We start from the raw sequence: 26,872 nt of genomic DNA, 5'->3' as shown, positions 1-26,872 counted from the left end.
TTTATGTTTAAAGTGAAAGGGAATGAATGCTTTGTTTTGGGGGATGGCTAAAGCAAGAAGTTAAATATTGAGTGCATGTTTCTACACCACTAGTGGTAAAAGAATTGCTTTGTGATTTTAGTTTGCGGTTTATGGGCTGCCAGAGTATTGGTGTCAGATAATAGTTTACGCTAAATGTTGAAAGTTTGAAATATTTGAATGAAAATGGAATCAAACACACACTGAAAAACCATGCATCACTTAGCATTGAATGATGCTGCACGAAGAAGCCCTAATGTTGTGATGAGCTCTTTGTAAGTGGCAAGCTAAGTAATGATTCCCATGCTGCTTTTTGACACAGATTAGATGTACTTTCTGTTCCTTTCAATCAATCCAACAGTCTACAAAACTGTCCACAAGTAAGGTTGCTCACCTTCAATTTAGTATTTAAAAACATTGCTGGAATGCTGTTTAGTTTACTTAAGCTTTGCTTTAATTGCTAAATGAGAGCAAAGCAAGATGAATTGTGAAGCACCAAGCATGAAGCTTTAGAAAGTTTAGTGCTGGCCAGAAGGCAGCAATGTAAAATAATTGAGGTGATGAGGAGATGTATGTGATTGGAGTTGTTAAGATACTGAGTCCATTCATACATATAATGAAGATAGGGGAAAGATTCCTTCGGTGTCATGTAATTTATTTGTTTAAAAGTGGAAATCTGACAAAAGGGCAAACATGATCAGTCACCATTACCCAAACACAGAGAGCTAAAAACAAGAGAGGTTAATTGAAGGTGTGTAGCAAGGAAGAAGTGACAAGTTATTTTCAGTCTTGTTAAATTATAATTTTGTTTGGTGATGCTGAAAGAAAAACTATTTTTGCATTTTGATGGTATTGGGAACAAATATTTTGGTTATGATTATAGAAGAAGCTAATGAGTAACCCAGTCTGCAAATTTCATGTATCTGTGTGCATATACCAGTTTGCAATTTAATGTACAATTTGCTTCTTTAATTGAGGCAGGAGATGCAAAATGTTGTCATAATCGAGCTGCTCTCTATTGGGGACATGTAAACAAACTTGTTCATTTATGGTTGCCAGCAGTTGAACATGTTAGACTTACTGACTGCCATATACAACAATGGTAAATTTCTTTCACTCGGAAGCTGAGCATGAGCCTGTTGCCATATCCAAGCTGTTCCAGAAAATGTCAAAAGGAGGTGTCTATTTTTACCAAGGATGGTGTGACAAGTAATTTGATATAAACATTTACAGTTGATATGCAACTGGGTGTATCTCTCACTGAGAAAGTATGAAACATAATACAAGAAAATACTATAAATTTTGCAGACTAGATATTTTATGTCGTAAACGTACTTTAGCATATATGAAGGAGAAACAGAAATATTTCCTAAGCTTCAGAAAATAAGAAGTTAAATGGAATAGCTGCATAAGTTGGTAAAAACAGCATTGCAAATCAGCAAAGCAACGAACGATGCTAGCCAAGCATTGGAATTATTTCTTGAGTAGAGAATTTTAAAAAGTGAAGTTTAAGACAATAAGACATAGCAGCAGAATTCGACCCATTGCATCTGCTCCACTATTTGATCATGGCTGATGTGTTTCTCAAACCAGTTCTCCTGCCTTCTCCCCTTAACCCGTGATTCTTTTTACTACTCAAGAACCTAACTATCTCTCTCTCTTAAAATACCCTCAATAACTTAGCCTCCACAGCATTCTGGCACTTGCCTTTTAAATTAAAAAAAAATTAGGCTCTAAGCTATCTTTTACTATATTTTGACGGGTTTGGTCTGGTCCATGACAGTTTTATGTAAGATCCTCCCTTATCCTTCTCAACTCCATTGCGTATAGACCCATTTCACATCACCAAATCTGTCAGCTGCACCTCATACGACAAAGCCTTCATTCCTAGGATCTATCTTGTAAATGTCTCTGGATCTGCTCCAACAACAGTACATCCTTCTTTGGATAGGGAACCCAAAACTCTGTCAGTATTCCAAATGAGGTCTGACCAGAGCCTTATACAGCCTCAGCAGTACATGCTAGCATTGCATTTGCCTTCCTAACTACCATATGAACTTGCATATTACCTGAAAGTGAATCTTGAATTAGGACTCCCAAGTCTCTCTGTACTTCACATTCCTGAGATTTTTCTCTGTTTTGAAAATACTCAATTCTTCCAAGTTAAGTGCATAACATCATACTTTCCTACATCTGCCACTCTCTTAGCCTGTCCGTGTCCTTTTGCAACCTCCCTCCTTCCTCAACACTACCTGTCCCTCCACCTGTCTTTTTGTCATCTGCAAATGTAGCAACAATGCTCTCAGTTCCTTCATCCAGATTGTCAGTGTTCAATGTGAATAGTTGTCCCAACACTGATCTCGATGAAACTCCACTTGTCACTGTCTGCCATCTTGAAAGAGGTCCGTTTATCCTGACTGCCTTCTGCCAGTCTGCCAATTCTCAATCAATTAACAGTACCACTTCCTTAACACCATGGGCTCTTATTTACCAGCCTCCTGTGCAGCACACTGTCAAAGTTCTACTGGAAATCCAAATAGATTATGTCCACTGACTCTGCTTTGTCTAACTTGCTCATTACCACCCAAAGAATTCAAATAGATTTGTCAGGCATGACCTTCCCTTGATGAAGCCATGCTGACTCAGCACTGTTTTGCAATGCAGTTCCAGTACTCTGCAACCTATCCTTAATAATACTCTATAATCTTACCAATTAGCAAGGTCAGGCAAACCAGCCTAGAGTTTCCTGTCTTCTGTCTCCCTCCTTTTTTTAAAAAAAGGGTATTACTTTAGCCATTTTTCAGACCTCTGGGACTCTTCCTGACTCCAATGATTCCTGAAAGATCGCCACCAATGCCTCTACAATCTCCTTCAGGACTCTGGGGTATAGTCCATTTGGTCCAGGTGATTGATCCACCTTTGGGCCTTTCAGCTTCCTCAGCAGCTGGCCCTTAGTGATGGTTTCTACACTCACCCCTGAAGTTCTGGTATGCTGTTGGTGTCTTCTGCTGTGAAAACTGATGCAAAGTACCTATCCAGTTCCTCCATCATATTTTTGTTCCCCATTACCTCTACTCCAGCCTAACTTCCAGCAGTCCTATGTCATTGGGTGGTATGGTGGCTCAGTGGTTAGCACTGCTGCCTCGTACCATCAGGGATCCGTGTTCAATTCCAGCCTCAGGCAACTGTCTGTGTGGAGTTTGCATATTCTCCCTGAGTCCGCATGGGTTTCCTCCATGAGGGAGTAATTCTGATGAATCCACCAACAACTGAACAATTGACCTGATGCAATCACGCAAATGTTATTACGGGAAAGACATCAAAAGTTGAACTCCACAAGTGGTTCAGGTATTTGCACCATTGAATAGAAAAGCCACACATATCAGCAATATTTCAACTTTGGTCTAAGCAGGAGGTAATGAATTTAACCTCATTCTTTCAACTGAAATTATCTCCTGGTTGGCACAGTGGCTAGCGCTGCTGCCTCTCAACGTCAGGGACCCAGGCTCAATCCCACCCTCTGGTGACTGTGTGGAGTTTGCGCATTCATCCCCGTGTCTGTGTGAATTTCCTCCCACAGTCCAAGGATGTGCAGATTAGGTAGATTGGCCATGTTAAATTGCCCATATTATTGAGGGGTATATAAAATATGGGATTATCCACAGGAAATGCAAGGTTATAGAGATAGGGTACAGGGAGCATCTGGATGGGATGCTGTTCAGAGAGTTGGTGTGGACTTTTTGGGCTGAATGGCCTGTTTCCATACTGTAAAGATTCTATGAATGTCCACTCTTGTCTCTCTGTTACCTTTCAGATATGTAAAATAACTCTTGCAGTTGTCTTTTGTATTACTACCTAGTTTACCCTCCGTTTCATCTTCTCTCCAACCCCCACTGCTCTGTTTTTAAGTTATTCTTTTTTTTAAAAGACTTCTCGATCCTTTGGTTCTCAGTAATTTTCACCACATCGTATGCTGCTTATTTTACTTTGAAGTTGTCCTTGACTTTCCTTGTCAGCCCTGGTTGCCTCATCCTGCCCTTACTATGTTTCTTCTTGCTTGTGATAAGTTTCTACTATGCCTACTGAATTACCCCCAGAAACCTCTGCTTTCCTGCTCGGCTTCCAATCAACTCTGGCCAGTTCCTCTTTCATGTCTTTACTCAGTTGTAATACTCTTACATCTGATTCCAGCTTCTCCCTCTCAAACTGCAGGGTGAATTCTATCATATTATAGTTACTGCCCCCAAGGGGTTTCTTCACCTGAAGTACCTTAATTAAGTCTGCCTCACTTCACATCACCAAATCCAGAATTGTTTGACCCCTAGTAGACCCTACCTCCACCTTTCCAAAAAACATCTCGTAGATATTCCATGAACTCAGTTTTTCTTGAGATCCACAGTCCAGTCCACCTGCATATTGAAATAGTGCCTTTCTTAGACGTCTTCTGTCTCCTGATTTAATTTCTTCTCTACATCCTGACTACAGTTAGGAGGCCTGTACATAATTCCAATCAGGGTCTTTTTTCCTTTTGTGGTTCCTCAACTCTACCCATACAGATTCTATACCTTCCAACCTTACATCACTCCTTGCTATTGATTTTGATTTCATTTCTTCCTAAAAGGCAAACTCATCCTCTCTGCCCATCTCCTTTTCCTTTGGAAATTTTTGTCTTTGGATATTTAGTTCTCATCCTTGATCCCTTCGCAGCCATGTCTCTGTGATACCCATAACATTATATCCACCCATTTCAATCTCGCTACAAGCTTATTTACCTTGTTTAATATATTGCATGCATTTAAGTACAACACCCTCAGTCCTGCGTTGACTACTCCCCTCCTCATAGTTGTCCCCTTATTGTTTTGCCTGAAGTTAGATACCTGACCTCTTCCCATACTTTGTCCTAGTACTTGTTTTGGAAAACTTAATAACGGCTAATGCTAAGCCCTGCTTTGACCTCACTTGTAATTTTTTCTGTAATGTTCCATGGAACTGAACACTCCCCCTTCTCACTATTTAGACTGAAGTTCTGTCCACAGATCTAGTTATGCAATCTGCCAAGACTCTGGTCCCAGCATGATTCCTTCTCCAGTACTACAGACGAGCTGGACTGAAGGGTCTGTTTCCGTGCTGTACATCTCTATAACCCTATGACTCTATACTAGTGCAAGTGTCCCATGAAGTCTCCCACACCTCAGTCTTAGAGCCAAATAATCTTGTTGACCCTGTGTCAAATAACTCATAGTTCAGGTGGTAATCCAGAAATTATTATCTTAATGGTGCTGCTTTCTAATTGAGCCCCGGCTCCTCATTCCCTTAGCAGAATCTCTTTCTACCTATATCGTTGGTGCCTAAATGGACCACGGTAACTGAATCCTTTTCCTCCCACTCCAGGTTTCTCTGCAGCCCAGATGAAATATCCTGAACCTGGGCACTATACAGGCAAAGCAGCCTTCAGGACTCTTGATCTTGGCCACAGTACCCATTCTCTCGACTATGTTATCACCAATTACGCCTATATTTCGCTTTTCTCCCCCCTGTTGAATGGCTCCCTGTACCATGGTGTTATAGTATGTTTGCTCATCCTCGCTCTGTCATCCACATTGGGGCAAGAATCTTGAGCCTGTTAGACGAGCTCTAGAGCTGAGGCTCCTTCAGCACTGCGCCCTGAATTCCTCTACTTGCTTTGCTTGTTGTTGCACCCTCCTGTCCCTGATCACTGACCGAATTTGTGGAAGCCACTGTGTGGGCTGTGACTGCCTCCTGAAACACAGTGTCCAGGTAATGTTCTTCCTCCTTCCTGATGTGTTGCCATAATCAAAGCTTTGACTCCAGCTCATCAAATCCGAGCTGGCATTCCTCAAACAACCAACACTTGCTATGGATGTGATCACTAAAAACCGTAATGGGGTCCACCAGCTCCCCATCATGCAGTTGCAGTACATTGTCTGGTCCTACATGACTATTTTGTTTACTTAGTTCTTAATTTGATTTTTACAAACTAGATTAGTAAGAATTTTTAAATCTGTAAATATTTACCTTCAATCTGAGTAACATGTGATTGTCAAATTAATAGCTGTCACCAACTGATGAACTGTTGAGTTTTCTTGTGAATGTCACTTGTACTGGCCCCCTGATCCTGGGCTTCAATTTATCCTGCTTAAAAAAAACTCGACAAACTATGAGCCAAAAAAAAGGAAGCATAAAGCACCTCTTTCCCTCTACACCAAATTTCCGTGCTGCCTCCAAATTCCTTGAACCATATCCTCGCTCAGGCTGTCTCTCATTCTGGATGTGATCTCTTCTTCATGACTCTGAGCAGATATAGCTGCTCTGCTATGGAAAAGGTATAAAAGGACCTTAGAATTAGCTTTGAAAAGAGGTTTACAGTGAAGGTGCTGGAACTGAGATTACTATGAAAAATTGAACAGATTTGCACTTTTTCTTAGAAAATGAGAAGACTTGGATGATGGTTTTAAAGTTATAAATAGGTTGGACAGTGTAAATGTGGCGAGAGTATTTTGAGTTGTGAGAAAATCCAAACCTAAGTGTTATAAGTAAAGATATTGTACTTACGGTACTTAGTTAAGTTACCTCTTTAGCCCAGAATGCTTGGAACCAAGTGATTTCTGGATTTCGGAGTGTTGTTAGAACACCTAATTATAAAGTGTGAACCCAAAAGCATAGATATAAATATTTACCTGAATCACAAAATGGTGATAAAATATAAAGCAGTAATAAAAATTGTTTCACTTTTCAATAAATAATGTATCTAACCATGCCAAATTGCTGTACTAAAATAACACCCGTGGATTCACGTGTTGCTTGTTCTGTCTGCTCAATAAAATTCTTTTGATGTTTCTAAACAATAGATTTCCGGACTAGAGAGGTTACAGTATACAATAAGTCCAATAGGGAATTAAAAAGCAATTTATTTACTCAATGTGGATCACACTGCCACAGGAAATAGTTGAGTTACCTAGCTTGGATGCTTTCTTAAGCAATCTAAATGAGTATATGAGACAAATGGGAATTGAAAGATGCATTTAAAGGGTTGAGTTGAGATAGATGAATGGAATTGGAGGATACCATTGAGGACAAGCCAGGCCTAATGGAACAGCAACTGAAGTATGAAAGTATTCCCAAAAAGCAAAACGTGAGTCAAACACAGATTTCCGGCATTAATTGTGAATAGATTTTCAGAAAGAAACACACTTTCGGAATAGATATCAGAATTCTTAAAAATATTACTGAGAAGCATTCATTCTTCGTGGCTTTCTGGATTAAATGAGATATTCAACAGTAACACAAAGAGTGTTCAGTAGTAATATGAGACAAATTGAGACTGATCAGATATCGGTTATAAATATTTATATGAACGGACAGATATAATCAAAGACTTGAGGATAGAGATACATTTGATAATTGTAACAACAGATGATGCGAACTGGGGATTTTTTAACAGAAGAATGAATCCCATAACTGCCCAAGAAATATTCGTGATATTTTCTCCATGAGTTAAAATACTATTATATAATGAATTAAATGGAATGATCTGGTTTGAAATTTAGAGTATTGGACAAGCCATGGAAGATTCAGAAGGCAGAAATGGTGACACTAATTAAGCAGACAAATTTGGATGAGTAATAAGGAGTTTCTAACTAGTAACGAATCTTTTAGTTATGGACTTATTCAGTTGTGAAGTTTTGGACAGTGGATGCATATCCTGGATTACTTGGATTTCTTAAACTATAAAGACCAAAGTAAGGTTAAAGAATTTGAGAGTTCTTCCTGCTTCAGGTTGGGGAATGGCAACAACCTGAAATCATTCAGAATAGTGGTTATTCTTTGTAACACAGCTGGGATAAATCATTTCATCAGCGCTGAGTTAATGTGAAGTGAAATACTCATTTCTGAACAAATGAATAAAAAGGGGTTGAATTAAAATTGACGTGTAACATGATGAGGTAATTATTTTCGGAAAGTCAATGGATTTACATTTTACATAATCCTAAATATTGTTGTATTCCATTAACAAGACCTAACATGCTTAATCAAAATATTAATCAGATGCTGCTGCCATCAGGAGATAGGAATTAAGGGAAAAAGGCTACTTCTAAACAAATACTTCATGTCAGTTTTTACCATGGAGAAAGAAATGGAGGCTAGACAACTCGGTAAAATAAATATTGGTGTCTTAATAACAGTCCACCTTATAGAAGAGGAAGTTCTAGAGGTCTTAAAATAAACGTAAAGATGGATAAATCTCCTGGACATGATCAAGTGTATCCCAGGATATTGTGGAAAGTTAGGGAAGAAATTTCAGGGCTCTTAGCAGAGATATTTGCATCAACAATGGCTATGGATGAGGTGCCGGAGAACTCGAAAGTGGCTCATGTGCCTTTATTTAAGAAAGGCTGTAAGGAGAAGCCTAGGAACTATTGACTGGTGAATCTGACATCAGTGTTGGGTAACTTGTTGGAGGGGGGGGTTCTAAGAGAATTTGGAGAGGCATGGACATTAGTGAAACTTTTGACAATGTTCAGCATGCTGGTCTGATTAATAAAGTTAGATCATATGGGGCCCAGGGAGAGTTTGTCAATTGGATACAAAATTAGCTTGATATTAGGAGACAAGTATTGCAGGGTTGTTTTTTTGGACTGAAGGACTCTGATCGGTGGTGTTCCGCAGGGATTGGTGCTGGATCCAGTGTTGTTTGTCATATTATATAAACAATTTGGATGAGAATTTAGGAGGCATAATTAGTAAGTAAGTTTGCAGATGACACCAAATTTGGTGTCCTGGGGAGTGTTACCAAATAAAGAGACCTAGGGGGTCAGGTACATAATTCATTGAAAGTTGCATCACGGATAGGTGGGTTGGTTAAGGTGGTGTTTAGTATGCCTGCCTTCATTGCTCAGACCATTGAGTATTGGAGTTGGGATGTCCTGTTGAGATTGTGCAGTTCTGGTCGCTCTGCTATAGTAAGGGTATCATTAAATTGGAGAGGGTTCAGAAAAGATTTAACAGGATGTTGCCAGGACTGCAGGGTTTGAATTATAAGGAGAGGCTGTATGGCTGGGAATTTTTCCGTGGAGTCTGGGAGCTTGAAGGGTGACATTGTAGACTCATAAAATCATGAGGGGTATAGATAAGGTGAATAGCAAAGATCTTTTCCCAGGATGGGGATGTTCAAAACTCGAGGGCATATTTTTAGGATGAGATGAGGAAGATTAAAAGGGACCCGAGGGGCAGGCAACATTTTCACACGTAGTTCATATGTGGAATGATGAACTGCCTGAGGAAGTGGTAGATGCAGGTACAGTTACAGCATTTAAAAGACATTTGATCAGGTACATGAATAGGAAGGGTTGAGAGGAAAATAGGACAAATGCAGCAAGTGGGAATAGTTTAGTTTGGGAAACGTGGTCAGCATGTATGAGTTGAACTGAGGGGTCTATTTCTGTGCTGAATGATTCTATAACTCTGAATGATTGGGAATCATTACCAGAAGCTTATTCAAAGCCTTTAACTAAATACATCGACAGACAGGTGTAGAAAAGTGATGCAGGATGTTAGGCCAGTATAAATTTACCATGTTTATTATTAGTTGGATCATGTTATATATGGCTGGAGCAATTTGAGCACAAGGATAATAATTATACATTTACATAAAGCAGTGGGAAGCTAAAACCAATCAGGAAGGAAAATGGCTGAACCATTCTTGGAGCAGGATAGGATATTTTAGTGTTAAGTAAGCTGAAGTATTAGAGGGTGAAGAATGGACAGCAGACTAGGACAGCTGATTGCACACATGAAAATTCACCACCAAACCGTCACCACTTGACAGCTGGAGGAAGGATGCCTCATATTCTGCCTTGGGACCCTACAACCACATCTTCCTCATTTGCCCTCCCCCTACATTATCCCAGTCCCAAGCCTCCAACTTGGACCGCCCTCCTGACCTGTCCATCAGTCCCCCCTCTGACCTATCACCTTCTCCCTCACTTTCATCCGCCTATCGCTTTCTCAGCTACCCACCCCAACCCCCTCCCATTTATCTCTCAGCCCTCGGCCACAAGCCTCATTCCTGATGAAGGGTTTATGCCTGAAACGTTGATTCTCCTGCTTCTCGGATGCTGCCTGATCTGTTGTGCTTTCCCAGAAACACACTCTCGACTCTGGTTTTCGACACCTGCAGTCCTCACTTTCTCCGAGCTGACTTCAACCTGACTGCGAAGCCTCTTCCAAGGATGCCTACCTTGAAGAAGTTCTCCTCTCTCTACAAAGATCTCAGTGAGTCCCTCTCTCATTGTACCTCCCCAGGTCCTCTCCTCTGCCCTGAAGCTCTTCAGCCACGTCCTCAAGCTGAACGTGGCTGTGGTAGACTCGCTACCACAGCCACATCTTCTTCCTCAGTGCCTGCCTACACAGTCACCTACAGTCTGATTCCATGTGGACTGCGAACCACGTTCAGATCAACATAGTTTAGACCTGAACAGGATACCCAGTACACACCACAAATCTGAAACCTTCAGCAACAATTCTCTTCCTGGATTTTCCGCTCCATGCACTGCCATCTACTCTACCTGCAGTCAGTCCTGCCCCAGCTCAGAGCCACACTCTCCCAGACCTGCAACGGACCTCTGCATTTCTACATCCTCAGAAGGATTCATGCACTCAACAAGCGGTTTTTCTCCACTACATTAGGTATAAACGAACACAAGTTAAACATACTTTCATGTACTTCCCTCAATACACGGGTTTCCTCAAACTTTCCAGAACCTGCTCCTGGCCTCTGGAAGCACCCAGACACCATTAGTCACGCAGTCACTCCTACAATCACCGAGGTAGCCATTGGCACCCGCATGGGACCCAGCTATGCCTGCCTGTTTGTCGAGTACATGGAACAGTCCATCTTCTGTAGTTACACCGGCACCACCCCTCGCCTGTTCGTCTACTACGTAGATGACTGTATCGGCGCCACTTCGTGCTCCCACAAGGAGGTAGAACAGTTCATCAACTTTACCAACACTTTCCACCTCGACCTCAAAGTCACCTGGACCATCTCGGCAACCTCCCTTCCCTTCCTGGACCTCTCCATCACCGTCTCTGGCGACCGACTAACCACAGGCATCTACTACAACCCCACCGACTCCCACATCTACCTAGACTACATGTCTTCCCACCCTACTTCCTGTAAAACTGCCACCCCTTATTCCCAATTCCTCCGCCTCTGCCGCATCTGTTCCCAGGATGACCAATTCCACCTCAAAGTCCCAAATGGCCTCCTTCCAAGATCGCAACTTCCCTTCCCACATGGTTGACAATGCCCTCCAGCGCATCTCCACTTCACGCACCACCACCCTTGAACCTCACCTCTCCCAAAGCAACAAGGACAGAACCCGTCCCCCAGAACCCGCGCCCCCAGTCCTCACCTTCCATCTCACCAACCTCCACATACAATGAGTCATTTTCAGCCACCTCCAAACAGACCCTACCACCATCTACATTTCCCTCCCCACCCCTATCAGTGTTCCGGAGAGTTCATTCCCTCAGTGACTACCTCGTTAGGTCCACACCCCCCACCAGCCCACACCCCACTCCTGGCACCTTTTCCCTGCCACCGCAGGAAGTGCAAAACCTGCGCTCACACTACTCCCCTCACCTCTGTCCAAGGCCTCAAGAGATCCTTCCACATTCATCAGAAATTTTCTTGTACCTCTACCAATGTCATCTATTGCATCCGTTGAGGTGTTCTCTACATCGGGGAGACAGGACGCCTGTTTGCAGATCATTTCCGAGAACATCTCTGGCTCACCCATACCCACCAACCCCACTGCCCCCATGGCTGAACACTTTAACTCCTCCTCCCACTCCATCATGGACGTGCAGGTCCTGGACTTCTTCCACCGCCAAACCATTACCATATGACACCTGGAGGAAGAATGCCTCATATTCTGCCTTAGGACCCTACAGACGGGATAAATGTGGACTTCAACATCTTCCTCATTTCCCCTCCCCCCACGTTATCCCAGTCCCAAGCCTCCTGACCTGTCCACTGCTCCCCCTGTGACCTATCACCTTCTCCCTCACCTTCTTCCACCTATCGCTTTCTCAGCTACCTTCCCCACCCCTCCCCCTCCCATTTATCTCTCAGCCCCCGACCCACAAGCCTTATTTCTGATGAAGGGGTTATGCCCAAAACGTCGATTCTCCTGCTCCTCGGATGCTGCCTGTCCTGCTGAAGCTTCCCAGCAACACACACTCGACTCTGATCTCCAGCATCTGCAGTCCTCATTTTCTCCACATGAAAATTCAGGCAGACAGCCACCAGAGTGTTAAGGCTTCTGTTATTAGCTATGTAAAATATCCTGCAGTTAGTTTAAGCACACCTTTGATTGCTTGAAATTGTAACTTCAATACACTTACTGTAGATTATAGTAAACCCTTGTTTACAGAATCAGAGTTGTTCCGGCACTGAAGAAGGCAATTTGCACCATCATGTCTGCACTGGCTCTCCAGAAAGCATTATGATGTGTCGCCATTCACCTAATTTACGCAGTATCCTTGCACATTATTTGTGTTCGAGTGTTCATCTAATGTCTGAGGTGAATGTTTGAAATGACTCTGCTTCCAGCATGCGTCCAAGCTGTGCAATTCAGGCCCAAACAACTCATCGTTTGAAACTGCTTTTCCATGTCAAATTTGCTACATTTGCAAATCGTTTAAACCTGTTCCGTTTCATTCCTGATTCTTTTACAAGTGGGAACACTTTCTCACTATCTATTGTATCCATAATGAACTTTGAAAATTTATATCAGATCTTCTCTTAGCCTTCTTTCCAAGAACAGACCCAAACTCTTGAATCTGTTCTCATAAATGATTGATTCTTAATCTTCAAATTCAATGAACAGTAAGAAATAACTAACTGATGAAAAAGTTTACATTTTCTTAACACATCAGTGTATTAGGCATAGGAGAAGATGCAATGTTTGTCATAGTGGCTGTAGCATAAACTGTTTGTTTTCCCATGTGGCTTAGTGGCAAGTTTTGGGGAAAAACTGTTTCAGTGGTGAATTCAGTTCTCATTTGATGCAACAATAAATGTCCTTTAACCTTCCCCTGCACTAAAAAGATATGGGAGGCATGTTTAGAGTTAAATGTTTTGCAGGATAGCAATGAGATTCATGTAGCTTGTTTTGAGTTAAGTTTGGCAAGGTAGGTTTGGCATGGATTTTAAATATATTTATTGTCAACCTCTAGTTCACATGATGCTATCTGACTAAGACAGTATCCAGTTTAATCATTAACTTATGCCTGCATTCAGTACTGCTATTCCTGCTTCTCTGAAGGAGAAGTGATGTACTTTGGAAGAAGGAACAAGACGAGGGAATAGTCGATGAATAGCTACAGAGCAACAGAGGGATTTTGGGGAGCTTTAAGGTGGTAGGACAGGGTAATAAGGTTTTAAGATTAGAGTGGTGCTGGAAAAGCACAACAAGTCAGGCATCATCCGAGGGGCAGGAAAAATCAAGGGCTTTTGCCCGAAGCATCGATTTTTCCTGCTGCCTGACTTGCTGTGCTTTTCCAGCGCCACTCTAATCTTGACTCTGATCTCCAGCGTCTGTAGTATCCACTTCTGCCTAGAGTAATAGGGTGGTTAAGGCAAACGGGATGCATATCTTTATCGCTTATGGGATAGATTATAAGAGCTAGAATGTGGGCGGCACGGTGGCACAGTGGTTAGCACTGCTGCCTCACAGCGCCAGAGACCCGGGTTCAATTCCCGCCTCAGGCGACTGACTGTGTGGAGTTTGCACATTCTCCCCATGTCTGCGTGGGTTTCCTCTGGGTGCTCCGGTTTCCTCCCACAGTCCAAAAGATGTGCAGGTTAGGTGAATTAGCCATGCTAAATTGCCCGTAGTGTTAGGTAAGGGGTAAATATAGGGGTATGGGTGGGTTGCGGGTCGGTGTGGACTTGTTGGGCCGAAGGGCCTGTTTCCACACTGTAAGTAATCTAATCTAATCTAATGTTATATTGGGCTGTGTAGAACTTTGGTTAGAGTATTGTGAGAGGTTCTGGTCACCACAGTATAGGAAGGATGTGATTGCATTGAAGGAGGTGTAAAAGAGATTTATCAGGATGTTGCCTGGGATGAAGCATTTCAGCTATGAAGAGAGGCTGGGTAAGCTCTGGTTGCTTTCTTTGGAGCAGGGAAGTTTGAGGGTAACCTAGAAGAGATGTACAAGATTGAGGGGCACGAACCAGGTGAATAGGAAACAGCTGATCTCCCTCAGTTGAAGGGCATAGTGTGGGAAAGTGTGACTAGTAGATAGAATACTTTTGGCATTATAGGATTGATGGGCGAAGGCCTCTCCAAGAAGAATTTGGAGAGGGAAGCGAGGGATCCAATTGTCATCATTCACATTGGTACCAGTGACATTGGTAGGGGTAGAAAGGGGATTTTGCTGTAAGACCTAAATTTTAAACGCAAAACTTCCAAGGTAATAATCTCTAGATTACTACCTGATCCATGGGCGAGCTAGCAATGAGCGTTTCAACTACATTACTTAATGTTTCACATGGTAAACAGGAAGCAAAACCCATGCACCAATCAAAAACAATCACAGGCTCTGCTTCTTAACTTGCCAACAAGTGTGCAAAATGGTTGAAGTAAGTATGTGGATCCTGTATAAATTAGTTTTGAGATCATCGGCCCAACAACTGTGTGTATCAGTCAATTTTAATGTACTTATCAAAAATCCAGATTCCTAGTTACCCACACTTAGCTTGTGGCACTGAATTTTGTGGGGGAAAGGTCTTTGATAAAGCATAACTTTGTATTCCCAATTAATATTCCATACAATTTGTCTAAATTGTCATTTTCACTTTATGTACTCTTACATTTGACACCCTGTCTGTCGGCTTGGTGTCATCAAGTTTATTGGTAATATAAGTAAATATTGCCTTGCAAATTGTTTGAGTTCTGTGAATAACAGTATTTGCAACAGAATTGAGTTGTCATTGCCCAAAGGCACACCCTTTCCTATTTGTTAGTGCCATCCGCTTCTCACCCTTAAACTAATTTATAATCCCATTAGCCAATTTCCATTAATTTGATTAAAGCAATCTCTAGTACTGCAATCACTTAATCGTCCCTAAGCTTCCACTCACAAGGGTAGAGATAAAGAATTATGTGAGCAAAATGTATATGCATGTAAAGGTGAGGGGCCAATGCATGCAAACAACCCCATTGCTGGAATCCATTGGTATTGAGGTAATGAAGTAGCCGCAAGATTAATCCCTGGATATACATGTTATATAATCCTGTTTTGTCATTGGAACTTTTGGTAAGATTGTAGTAGATATGCAGACTTATTAGACTGAGTCGCAAAATGTGAACTAGCTGGCAGTACAGGTTAAAATATAAATTTCATACTTCCCAAGGTAGATGAACTTAGGGCTTGGATTGGTGCCTGGGACTATGACATTTTTGCCATCACAGAGACTTGGTTGAAGGAAGGGCATGATGACTGGCAACTGAATGTTCCAGGATATAGATGTTTCGGACAGGACAGGGAGGGAAGTAAAAGAGGGGGTGGAGTTGCATTGCTGGTCAGGGACGATATCATGGCTGATCTAAAGGAGGTCTTGGGTAGTGAGGCATTATGGGTGGAGCTGAGAAATAAGAAGGGTGCAGTTACATTGTTGGGGCTGTAATACAGACCTCCCAACAGTGAATGTGAGGTAGCAGAACAAATAGGTAAACAGATTATGAATAGATGTAGAGGCAATAGGGTAGAGGTGATGGGAGATTTTAATTTTCCCAACATTGACTGGGATACACTTAGCGTCAGAGATCTGGATGGGGTAGAATTTGTATGAAGCGTCGAGGAGAGTTTTCGAGAGCAGTATGTCAATAGTCCGATGAGGGAAGGGGCCATGTTGGACCTGGCTCTGGGGAACAAGCCAGGACAAGTAGTAGAAGTTGCAGAGGGGGATTTCTTTGGGTACAGTGACCACAATTCTGTAAGTTTTACAAGACTCGAAGAGAGTGGTCCTAAGGGAAGAGTGCTAAACTGGGCCAAGGCCAATTATATCAAAATTAGGCTGGAGCTCAGAAATGTGGATTGGACACAGCTATTTAAAGGGAAGTCCACGTTTGATATGTGGGAGGCTTTGAAAGATAGTGCAGGATTGGCATGTCCTGTGAAGGCAAAGGATAGGAAGGGCAAGATTCGTGGATGACAGGAGAAATTGTACGACTAGCCAAGAGGAAAAGGGAAGTGTACATAAGGTCTAGGCAGCTGAGGACAGAACGGGCCCTGGAGGAATATCTGAAGAGTAGGGCAAGTCTTAAACAATGAATCAAGCGGGCTAAAAGGGGTCATGAAATAGCTTTAGCGAGTAGAATTAAGGAAAATTCCAAAGCATTTTATTCTTCTATAAGAAGCAAGCGGGTAACTAGAGAAAGGATTGGTCCACTAAAAGATAACGAAGGAAGGCTGTGTGCCGAACCTGAGAGAATGGGTGAGATTCTGAATGATTACTTTGCATCAGTGTTCACTGAGGAGAGGAACATGATGAATGTTGAGATTAGAGATAGAACTTTGATTAGTCTGGATCACGTTGGCATAAGTAGGAAAGATGTGTTGGGTGTGCTAGAGGCTATTAAGGTGGACAAATCCCCAGAACTGGATGGGATCTATCCCAGGTTGCTGAGGGAGGCAAGAGAGGAAATAGCTGGGGCCCTGACAGATATCTTTGTGGCATCCTTAAATACAAGCGAGGTGCCGGAGGACTAGAAGGTTGCTCATGTTGTCTCCCTGTACAAGAAGGGTAGTAGGGATATTCCGGGTAACTACAGACCGGTCAGCCTAATTTCGGTTATGGGGAAGTTGCTGGAGCGGGTACTGAGAGATAGGATCTATTTATATTTAGAAAAGAATGAGCTTATCTGTGATGGGCAACATGGTTTTGTGCGGGGGAGATCGTACCTTACCAACTTAATACAGTTCTTCGAGGAAGTGACCAAGTTGATAGATGAAAGAAGGGCTGTTGATGTCATATACATGGACTTTAGTAAGGTGTTTGATAAGGTTCCCCATGGTAGACTAATGGAGAAGGTGAAGTCACATGGTGTGCAGGGTGTTCTAGCTCGATGAATAAAGAACTGGTTGAGTAACAGGAGACAGAGATTAGTAGTTGAAGGGAGTTTCTTGAAACGGAGAAAGATGACCAGTGGTGTTCCACAGGGATCAGTATTGGGGCCACTGTTGTTTATAATACACATAAATGATCTAGAAGTGGGCACTGTTGGTATGATCAGTAAGTTTGCAGATGACACAAAGATTGGTGGAGTGGTAGAAAACATAAGGGACTGTCAGAGAATACAGGAGGATATAGATAGACTGGAGAGTTGGGCGGAAAACTGGCAGATGGCTTTCAATCCAGAAAAATGTGAGGTGATGCATTTAGGCAAGTCTAATTCTACAGTGAATTATACAATGAATGGAAGAGCCTTGGGAAAAGTTGATGGGCAGAGAGATCTGGGAGTGCAGGTCTGTTGTACCCTGAAGGTTGCTGCACAGGTGAATAGAGTGGTCAAGAAGGCATTATAGTATGCTTGCCTTCATCGGACGGGGTATTGAGTATAAGAACTGGCAAGTCATTGGTTCGGCTGCATTTAGAATACTGTGTACAGTTCTGGTCACCACATTATCAAAAGGATGTGGAAGCTTTGGAGAGGGTGCTAAGAAGGTTTACGAGGATGTTGCCTGATATGGAAGGTGCTAGCTATGAAGAGAGGTTGAGTAGGTTAGGTTTATTTTCATTAGAAAAAAGGAGACTGAGAGGGGAACCTGATTAAGGTTTACAAAATCATGAAGGGTACAGACAGGGTAGATAGACACAAGCTTTTTCCCAGGGTGAAGGATTCAATAATGAGAGGTCATGCTTTCAAACTGAGAGGTGGAAAGTTTAAGGGGGATACACGTGGTAAGTACTTCACACAGAGGGTGGTGGGCGTTTGGAATGCATTGCCAGCAGAGGTGGTAGAGGCAGGCACGGTAGATTCATTTAAGATGCGTCTGGACAGATGCATGAGTAGCTGGGTAACAGAGGGATACAGATGCTTAGGGATTGACCGATAGTTTTAGACAGTACATTTGGATCGGCTCAGGCTTGGAGGGCCGAAGGGCCAGTTCCTGGGCTGTATATTTTCTTTGTTCATTTACTGCCTGTAGATGGGGTGCCTATTCTGACTAGAATGGAAGAAATGTGTGAAATAAATTAATAGCATTGTTGAAAGATTTACTTATTTAAGTGAAATTTTGTTTTATTAATCCCATTGTTTCCTTGTCAGGTATAACATTGCTAAAATAGAAGACTGGGACAGCATTTCAAATCTTGCATCTCTGATGCATTGCGATAAAAGTAGCACTTCAAACTTGTTACTATTTACATATTCCATTTTGGCTTATCCTCTGACCTGAACCCCCGTACTCTGTATCCTCAACATTCTGCATGAGGGTGAGGGAAAAGTTGTGGGCTTCCTCATTATGGTAGGAGGTGCCTGCTGAGAAGCCTGGCAGTGTTGAGGGGGCAGGGGGTATTTCTGATGGTGGTTTGGGAACATTTGGGTACTTACCTCATGGATTTAGCCCTTTTTGCCCATTTTGGCTGCCAAATTTCTCTGATCATTTATGATTAAAAATAGAATGATTGTTAAAATGGAGGCATTAGGCATCACTACAGCATTTAAATGATAAGCCCACTTTTTGTGACTGGGTTAAACATCAGCCTCTTGACTCCCCTCTATTAAAATTTAAAGTGGACCGTTTGATTCCTGTTTTCTTTTGCATTTTCAACTCTGACAAAATCGTACCTTTTTTTTGGTCGTTGAGATTCATCTATGTGTTCATTGAAAGAATACACCACTTCCCAATAGTTAACCTTTAAATGTTGTTGCTAATGTGACTTTCAGGTATGTCTTCAATGTTGCACTTTACTCCACATGTACCACCTTTCTGATTACATCCTTCATACTTACTTCTTGCTGCTCCAACATACCCAGTCAGATGTGTCCTCCACACTTCGGCCAGCAGACCTTGCATAATAATGTGCCATCATACCGTCTGCACTTCACAGTTTTGGTTAGCTGTTGCTTTTGAATAGATCCTTTCATTTGTGTTTTGCGTAATGGAATCAGCATTTTGCAAATGTTAAAGATGAGCAAAGGTAACATGAGCCCAAATTAATGCACACATGTCCATTCAACTAGTCACAGATTTGTTGTCAGATTACCTGCTGTTTCACAAATGAATCATTTTAGTTGCATTCTTTCAACTAACCTTGTATCTATTTAATTTGTTGAAACTCATGTTGATATCCATTTGTTTTTAGTGGAAAATTGGTTTCGCCTAAATGGAAAAATTTCAAAGGATTAAAACTTCTATGGAGAGACAAAATTCGACTAAACAATGCTATCTGGAGGGCGTGGTACATGCAATGTGAGTAAAATCTCATGTGGCTCTATTTTCTCAGCTAATAATTTGTTCTTATAGTTTTTGATGAAGTGTGCTTATACAAATGTTTCCCGTACTAGTTCATTTCCCTACCTTGTGTTTGTTGTGTATTCGAGCCCGGTGTTCCCATTCTTACATTTCAAATCTCCTTCTGTACAATGTCAATATATGTGCCCTATCAGGTAAGTTTTTTTTTGCTAAGTAAGAATTTAAACTCAACTTTATCTTTATTCACCAGAATGATAGAGTGTGTAAGTAGGTTTTCATTGTTCAATATCGCTAAGATGAGATGAACTTGACCTTTTTTAAAATGGGAGTATTCTGATCTATACAGGCTTGGCTTTTTAAATCTCTTTCCTTTGCTCTTCCCCCTCTCAATTTTTTTAATGATAGATGATGGTCCTCAAGTTGTTGTTCATTGACTCTCAAAAGCAAAAAATGGCAGATATTTGTTAGTTTACAGAATACTTTTGGAAAGTAGTACTGGAAGCAAGCTAATTTTTGAAATATTTTCACAAGCATGTATTAGAATAACCATATTGCAGATAGCGAATTCTTCAGAGAGAAATGGTTACCTATAGCCGCCTCCTGTCACCATACCACATTGTAATGGAGGATTCTGTTGTTATTGTTTGCATATGTCTTTTTAGACCAAGCGTATCAGAACAATGCAGATTATTACATTTTTCAAAGTTTCAAAGTGATCAGATGACTTAATCTTCCTGTATAAATGGCCATGTTGACTGTTATTTACTTGTTGAAGCTGGTATTCTCCCTGTCGAGATGATATGACTTCGACCATATATTTCTGAATTGTAGATTTATTTTTATCATTATAAGAGTAAATGGTTCCTAATCTTGAAGTTCCATAACTTCTTCCAATTTGCTTCCAAAGTTTCTAATCTCTAAAGACTTTGGCTTAAACTAGTAACCCAATACCATATGCACTAGAAGCTCTCTGATATTTTACCTGAGCGACCATTCTTTTCACAACCTGGATCATCAGTCTGCATGCTGGAATCCTTAGATCCTTGGGAAGAGTGAGAAGTTGTATGCGATCCCAACAGAAAACTGCAAGCTAAGGTAAAACTTCATGTACCTTTTGACTGAAATAGCAACCAGGTGGCCATTTTGCATGTTGATCCAAGGTTGCTTTCAGGCTATCTTCTAAACTTGATTAGAGTCATAGAGATGTACAGTATGGAAACAGACCCTTTGGTCCAACCCGTCCATGCTGACCAGGTATCCCAACCCAATCTAGTCCCTCCTATCATTATCAATAATGTATTTCTTTTCATCTCTGATTATTTTGTGTGATCCCCTCATCATCATTCCACCTCACTGCAGACCACATAACGTTGCTGAGCTCTGGTTTATTCCTTCTGCTATCCTCCCCGCCCACTTCCAAAAAGAGCAACTAAGTTCTGTGACTGCAGCAAGACTGGCTTTGAAAAAAAATTGCCGGTATTGTAATATTGTCAATGTAACAATCTTTTGTTTTCATTTAGATGTAGAAAAACGTGACAATCCAGTTTGTCACTTTGTTACTCCCCTGGATGGAACTATCGAGTTTGATGAACCTCGACGACCAGAAGTACGTACATGTGAAAGTTCTGTACAACAAAGATAATTGAGACTCTAATAACTCTTATGGAAAAAATTCAGTTATCCCTTGAAACGCTGATTGTTATCGCTCTTGTATATGATTTGTTTGTTCTGTGTGCTTTTGTTTATTGCATAACTTTTCAAGTTTTTTTGTATGTTAGTATCACAAGAATTTTTCACTTGCCTGTGACTGCGAAGCAAAACATCTCCTTAATTTCCAAGTTTTTGTTTTTTAGTTAGCAGGATGCATATGTTTTACAATAATTTTGGATATATCATACAATCTATCAAATTCTGTCTGAAGGTGAAGTTTTAACAAATCTCATTATTTTCTTAGGCAGCTGTAACGGAAGGAAAATTCTGGAAAAGAAGAATTGAGATTGTAATAAGAGAATATCACAAATGGCGCACATACTTCAAGAAAAGGGTTTGTTGTTTGCTATGAGATAATTTTGCAAATTTTTTTACTTTAGCATTGTGTCTTGAAAATGTGTTTGTTCTTCAGGGAGTTTAAAAATTCATTACAAATAGAATGAAAGGATCATTTCTCAGAGTTTCTGCAACCAACATTTCACAGTGATCCGTTTTTCTTTGATATGTTTTTAGCTTCTTTTTCTTTTCCAGTTACAGAAGCACAAAGATGAAGATCTTTCAAGTTTGATTAAAGTAAGTTTAAAATGAAGATTGCTATATTCCACTAAAGGTGAGCTCTTTTTAAAAATATGTCAATGGTATGATCTGATACCAAGATTGGACTTTGTTCTGCTGGTAGTGTATAACAATTCTGCTCACTGTCTATAAGTAAATGATGTATTTTATAGCTAAAGGTTCTTGTATAATTTAATGGAATCTAAAGATTGCCATTGAACATATAAATTAAGAGGTGAGTGATTTTGACCACTTTCATATTTGCACTTATGACGATACTATGACTTTAAGAGGTGCATTTTGTTCTAGTTTTCTTTAGGAAGAAAAATTGAGATAGAGATGCAATGTAGTCTGCTCAAAGCCAATAAAGTAAAACGTTTGTGAGGTCTTGTTTGTTTTAAAAGTTGGAACAATAGAAGCATCCTGAATGGGTGGGGTCAAGCTCCCACAGTACCAGGATTTTTAGTTTTAGCTTTCTGCAGTAGCAGGGGTCTTGAAGCTGGATGAGGAAGCTCTTATTCCTCTCTCTGTTACAGCTAAAAGCTGGGGATTTCTTCCGGCTGCTAGAATTACATGTGAGACAACCTATTTTATTGAATTTACCTTTGTCAAGGTTGTGTTTATGGGATGTTACTATATAGGACTAGTTAATTATTAACTAGTTAATACATTTATGCTATTTCATTAAACATTTTGATAGAATTGCTGTTCAGTCAATTCTTTTTTACTTTTATTTTGTCTATATTTTAACTGTAGTGTAAAAACTGTGTTTTGCTTAAAGTCGAGTAGTTTGATTAATCAAATTGCATTTGGAGTGCAACGCCTTACACTTAACCTTTAAAATAAGAAAAGGTTAGAATCTAGGCTATCTACTTAATATATTTTGAGGAGGTTTGATCTGGTCCATAACACATTTAAAATTTGATTATTGTTAATACTTTCAGGCTCGCCCAAATGTATTTTTAATGAATCTTCTAGAAAGCAACTATTAAATGTACGATTTGTATGTTTGCATAAATCTGTGCATTAGCATACTATGTTCAGGTGCTGCAGCAAGGGTTACTTGAAGGTTCATAACTTCTCACTTGGCGAGCTCTTTGAACATGGACTGGTTGTAGGGACAAGACTCTTCTTGCCAAATGGATAAATTTGGCCACCCATTTAAAGCCCATTTTTGGCTTCTGATCCTGCAACAAGATGATTTTATAGCCTTCACCTGAAGTCTCAGTCTCAGTCTCTCTCTCTCTGGGAACCTTGCACCCTTCATTGTTATCCTGAACTTCTGATGAAGACTGTGTTTATGTCCTCAACAGCTCCTTATCCCTCCTTTGTTCCTTGTTCCCCATCATGGTTCTGTGCTTTTGAATTCTTTCATTCTAATCCCCTGAGCTTTGCTCAAATGTTACTTGCCTTCATAAGCTTTCTTAAGATTGCCTGTTTTGCAGTCAACAAAGTTCACTTACTGCTCTTCCATTTCCTGCTTTGTGTCTCAGTTTTATCTTTCGTTATCCTTGCCCACCTCCAACTCTGCAGTACTCTTGTTACGAAGCTTGACTACCTTAAAAAATGTTAAAGTAAAAACTGTTTTGACCATTTCTTGAAAACTGGAATGTTAGACTGTGGTATTTAAATACTGCCATCTGCTGGATGTAAAATGGAGTCACTTTCCAAACTTCATTTTGAGTGTCTTAAACCATTATGGTGCTTTTTTCAATTGTAAACATCTATTTATGTTTGACTTGTAAAATTCCTATGTTCAGGTGTGGTCTTCCATTAAATATAATTTAATAAGTTGCAATATATTTGCTCCTAGCTACTTTAGGACATAATGGGACGAAAGATTTGAATCTCTGGATTTAATTTGCTTTGGGGTTAAAACTAAATTTCCCCTTTCATCCATCTGTTTCTTTTAAAAGTAATACATCAAAAACAATACTAGGGTATTTCTCACTGCAAAAATAACAATGACAGTTGTACATTGGGTCTGGGCATTCTATCCTGCTACTTAAGTATTGAAGCATTCTCGTGTGATGCTCCAACTCTTAAGCCAGTCAAGAACTAAGAGTTCAGTTCTCAAATGAAACGGAGCATGAATGATTAATCTTGGGATTTAATTTAATGTTTACTTCAGAGACATTACTCTTTTTGAGTCCTTTTACGTTTTTAAAAATGTACCAAAAATGTAATGGCTGCATTAGAATGTTTCTGATTTTTTAATCAGTATTTTAAAAAAAAGAACATATGCAGGACTGCATAATTTGTTCAAAACCAGCAAACCATTCGATTTTTTGTTAACCTTTCCGTAGAAGGCAATGTGCTAGTGATTGGAGGGCATGTTTAATTTAGTTAATTCTCAGTAGTCTAGCCAAGGATAGCCTTCGTGGTGTCTGGGAATCTCAGCTGAGCTTTTCCTCTTTTCGGGTGAAAGCTGTTTTTTTGTTTGAGTTGGTAATGAGAATTTTTTAAAATATCAAGTTCAGAATTTCAATTACTGCTGGCAATGCTGTCTGTTTCTTAACATTTGTTGAGTGAAAAGTATTTGATTGATAGACCGAGTTGAAAGAACATTCCCATCAATGTTGAAGCATTTGAAGCATTTTTTTTAAGTTACACTAACCATCCTTTCTGTAATATTGGAAAATGGTATACAGCTTTCTGGATTTGACGATGGCTGCCCCGAAGCCTGTTATATTCCATTTCAAGATGATGACTTGGCAGCATGGCGTGCAAAAAGGAAAGGAAGTGATACACCTGTCCCCATGGAGGAGGACCAGCTCTTGGATATGGACATGTTAATGTCTGAATTCTCTGACACACTTTTTTCAACTTTGTCCTCACACCATCCAGTTGCCTGGCCCAACCCAAGGGAGATTGGTTAGTGACACTTACTAGGCATGTTTTGTTACATTATAAACCTTTTTCAAAAGTGTTACACTTTACAAGTGTTGCTGATTTTCTTTAGATGTTTTCCTTCTTGAGGGAAAAAAATCCTGTGATACATATATCTGTTTGCAATCAGCAGGGAATTTTATTTGTTTTAGATTAACTAAACTTTGTTTAAAACAAATTACTTGAGATTGTGCTATCTTACCTGCTTTAATTTACTGCATGTAAATTTCTCACTTTCATGTGCATGGTGACGACTTTCACAGGTAATGCACAGAGACATTACTTGGTTTTGGCAGATTTAGATAGAACAAGCACAAGCTGAAAGAAAATCTAATTGAAACATCAGATTCTTTATCAGGAACTTGCTACTACAATAGTGGAGGCAATAGCTCAGTGGTATTATGGCTAGACTTTTAATCCAGAAACGCAGCTAATGTTTTAGGGACCCATGCTCAAATCCCACCATGGCAGATTGTCAAATATGAATTCATGTTAAGAATCACTGATGACCATGAAACCATTTTCGATTGTCGGAGAAACCCATTTTGTTCACTAATGTGCTTCAGGGAAGGAAATCTGGCATCATTGCTTGGTTTGGCATACATGTGACTCCAGAGTCACAGCAATGTGGTTGACTCTCAACTGCCCTCTGAAATGGTCTATCGAGTCAAGTAGTTGTATCAATCACTATGATACCTTCACAAAGAAATGAATCTGGACGAATCAACAGATCTGGATGGTATCGACCTCAGCTAGGCACTGGAAAAGACAATGGCAGAAATAGCCCTGTCGACCCTGCAATGTCTTCCTAACTAGTATCCAGGTGCTAGTGCCAAAATTGCGAGAGCTGTCTCACAGACAAGTCAAGCAACAGGCTGACATAGTCATACTCTCAGAATCAACACCTTGCAGACCATGTCCCAGACACCACCATCACCATCCCTGGATATATCCTGTCCTATCAGCAGGACAGACTCAACAGAGCTGGCATACAGTTGTATACATTCAGGAAGAGGTTGCCCTGGGAGTTGTCAATGTTGACATTGGGACGACATGGTAGCTTAGTAGTTAGCACTGATGCCTCACAGCACCAGGACCTGGGTTTAATTCCGGCCTTGAGCGATTATCTTTGTGGAGTTTGCACATTCTTTCCGTGTTTATGTGGGTTTCCTTTGTCTGCTCCAGTTTCCTCCCACAGTCCAAAGATGTGCTGATTAAATGGATTTACAATGCTAAATTGTCCATAGTGTCCAGGGATGTGCAGGCTAGGTGGATTAATAATGGGAAATGCAAGGTTACAGTGATAGGGTAGCAAGGTGCGTTTTCAGAGGATCATTAAAGGCTTGATGGGCCAAATTCCACACTGTAAGGATTCTATGATTCCAGACCCCATGAAGTCTCATGACCTCAGTTGAAACATGGGCAAGGAAACCTCCTGTTGATTACCTGGTACCATCCTTCCTCAGCTGATGAATGAGTACTCTTCCATGTTGAACAAATTTTGGAGGAGGCACTGAAGTTGAGGCACAGACTGGCTTGGCAGCAGCCCTCCTGATCAAACTGCTTTGGGTCCTAAAGGACATGTCTGCTAGAAAAAGTCTGTGTGCTGAGGGAACAAGCAAGCAATTAAAAAAGAAATACCTGATTACATTGTTACCCAGTCTACCAGTTGCTGATGCATCTGTCCATGACATTATTGGTAAGAGTGACCACTGCACTGTCCTTTTGGAGACGAAATCCCACCTTAATGTTGAGAATAACCTCTATCGCGTGGCACTATCATTGTACTAAATGGGATAGACTTCGAACAGATCTAGCAACTCGAGTGGACTACCCACAACAGCAGAATTGTACTTCAGTGCAATCTGCAACCTCCTAGCACAGCACAGACCCCATTCAACCATTTCCATCAAGCGAGGGGACAAATCCTGGAGAGTGCAGGTTGGCATGTTGGGCATATCTAAAAATAAAGTTTGACCAGGTGAAGCTGGCAAACAGTATAAGCAGCAAGTGTAGAGTCCCGTGATCGCTCAACCAACACTTTAGATCTAAACTCTGCAGTCCTATAACATCCAGTCATGATTAGTGGGGGACAATTGAACAACTTATTGGAGGAGCAGATTCCACAAATATCCCCATCCTCAATGATGGAAGAGACCAACACATCAGTCCATTTATACCAGTC

At 40.8% G+C, this 26,872-nt stretch overlaps 1 protein-coding gene across 2 annotated transcripts in view; it reads left to right on the top strand.

The window, feature by feature from the left end:
• mlxip (MLX interacting protein) overlaps positions 1-26,872 on the top strand; it is a 132,917-nt gene that overhangs the window by 24,535 nt on the left and 81,510 nt on the right. For both annotated transcript variants that reach the window (XM_072587443.1, XM_072587444.1), the window contains exons 2-6: positions 19,424-19,530; positions 21,054-21,139; positions 21,488-21,577; positions 21,775-21,816; positions 24,450-24,672. In XM_072587443.1, the coding sequence (XP_072443544.1) occupies positions 19,424-19,530; positions 21,054-21,139; positions 21,488-21,577; positions 21,775-21,816; positions 24,450-24,672 (548 nt within the window). The remainder of the gene's footprint in view (positions 1-19,423; positions 19,531-21,053; positions 21,140-21,487; positions 21,578-21,774; positions 21,817-24,449; positions 24,673-26,872) is intronic.

Source organism: Chiloscyllium punctatum, chromosome 17 (genome assembly GCF_047496795.1).
Source record: "Chiloscyllium punctatum isolate Juve2018m chromosome 17, sChiPun1.3, whole genome shotgun sequence".
NCBI classification, from domain to species: domain Eukaryota; kingdom Metazoa; phylum Chordata; class Chondrichthyes; order Orectolobiformes; family Hemiscylliidae; genus Chiloscyllium; species Chiloscyllium punctatum.
The sequence above is the reverse complement of the archived record's forward strand: the minus strand, read 5'-3'. Positions and strand labels throughout refer to the sequence as shown.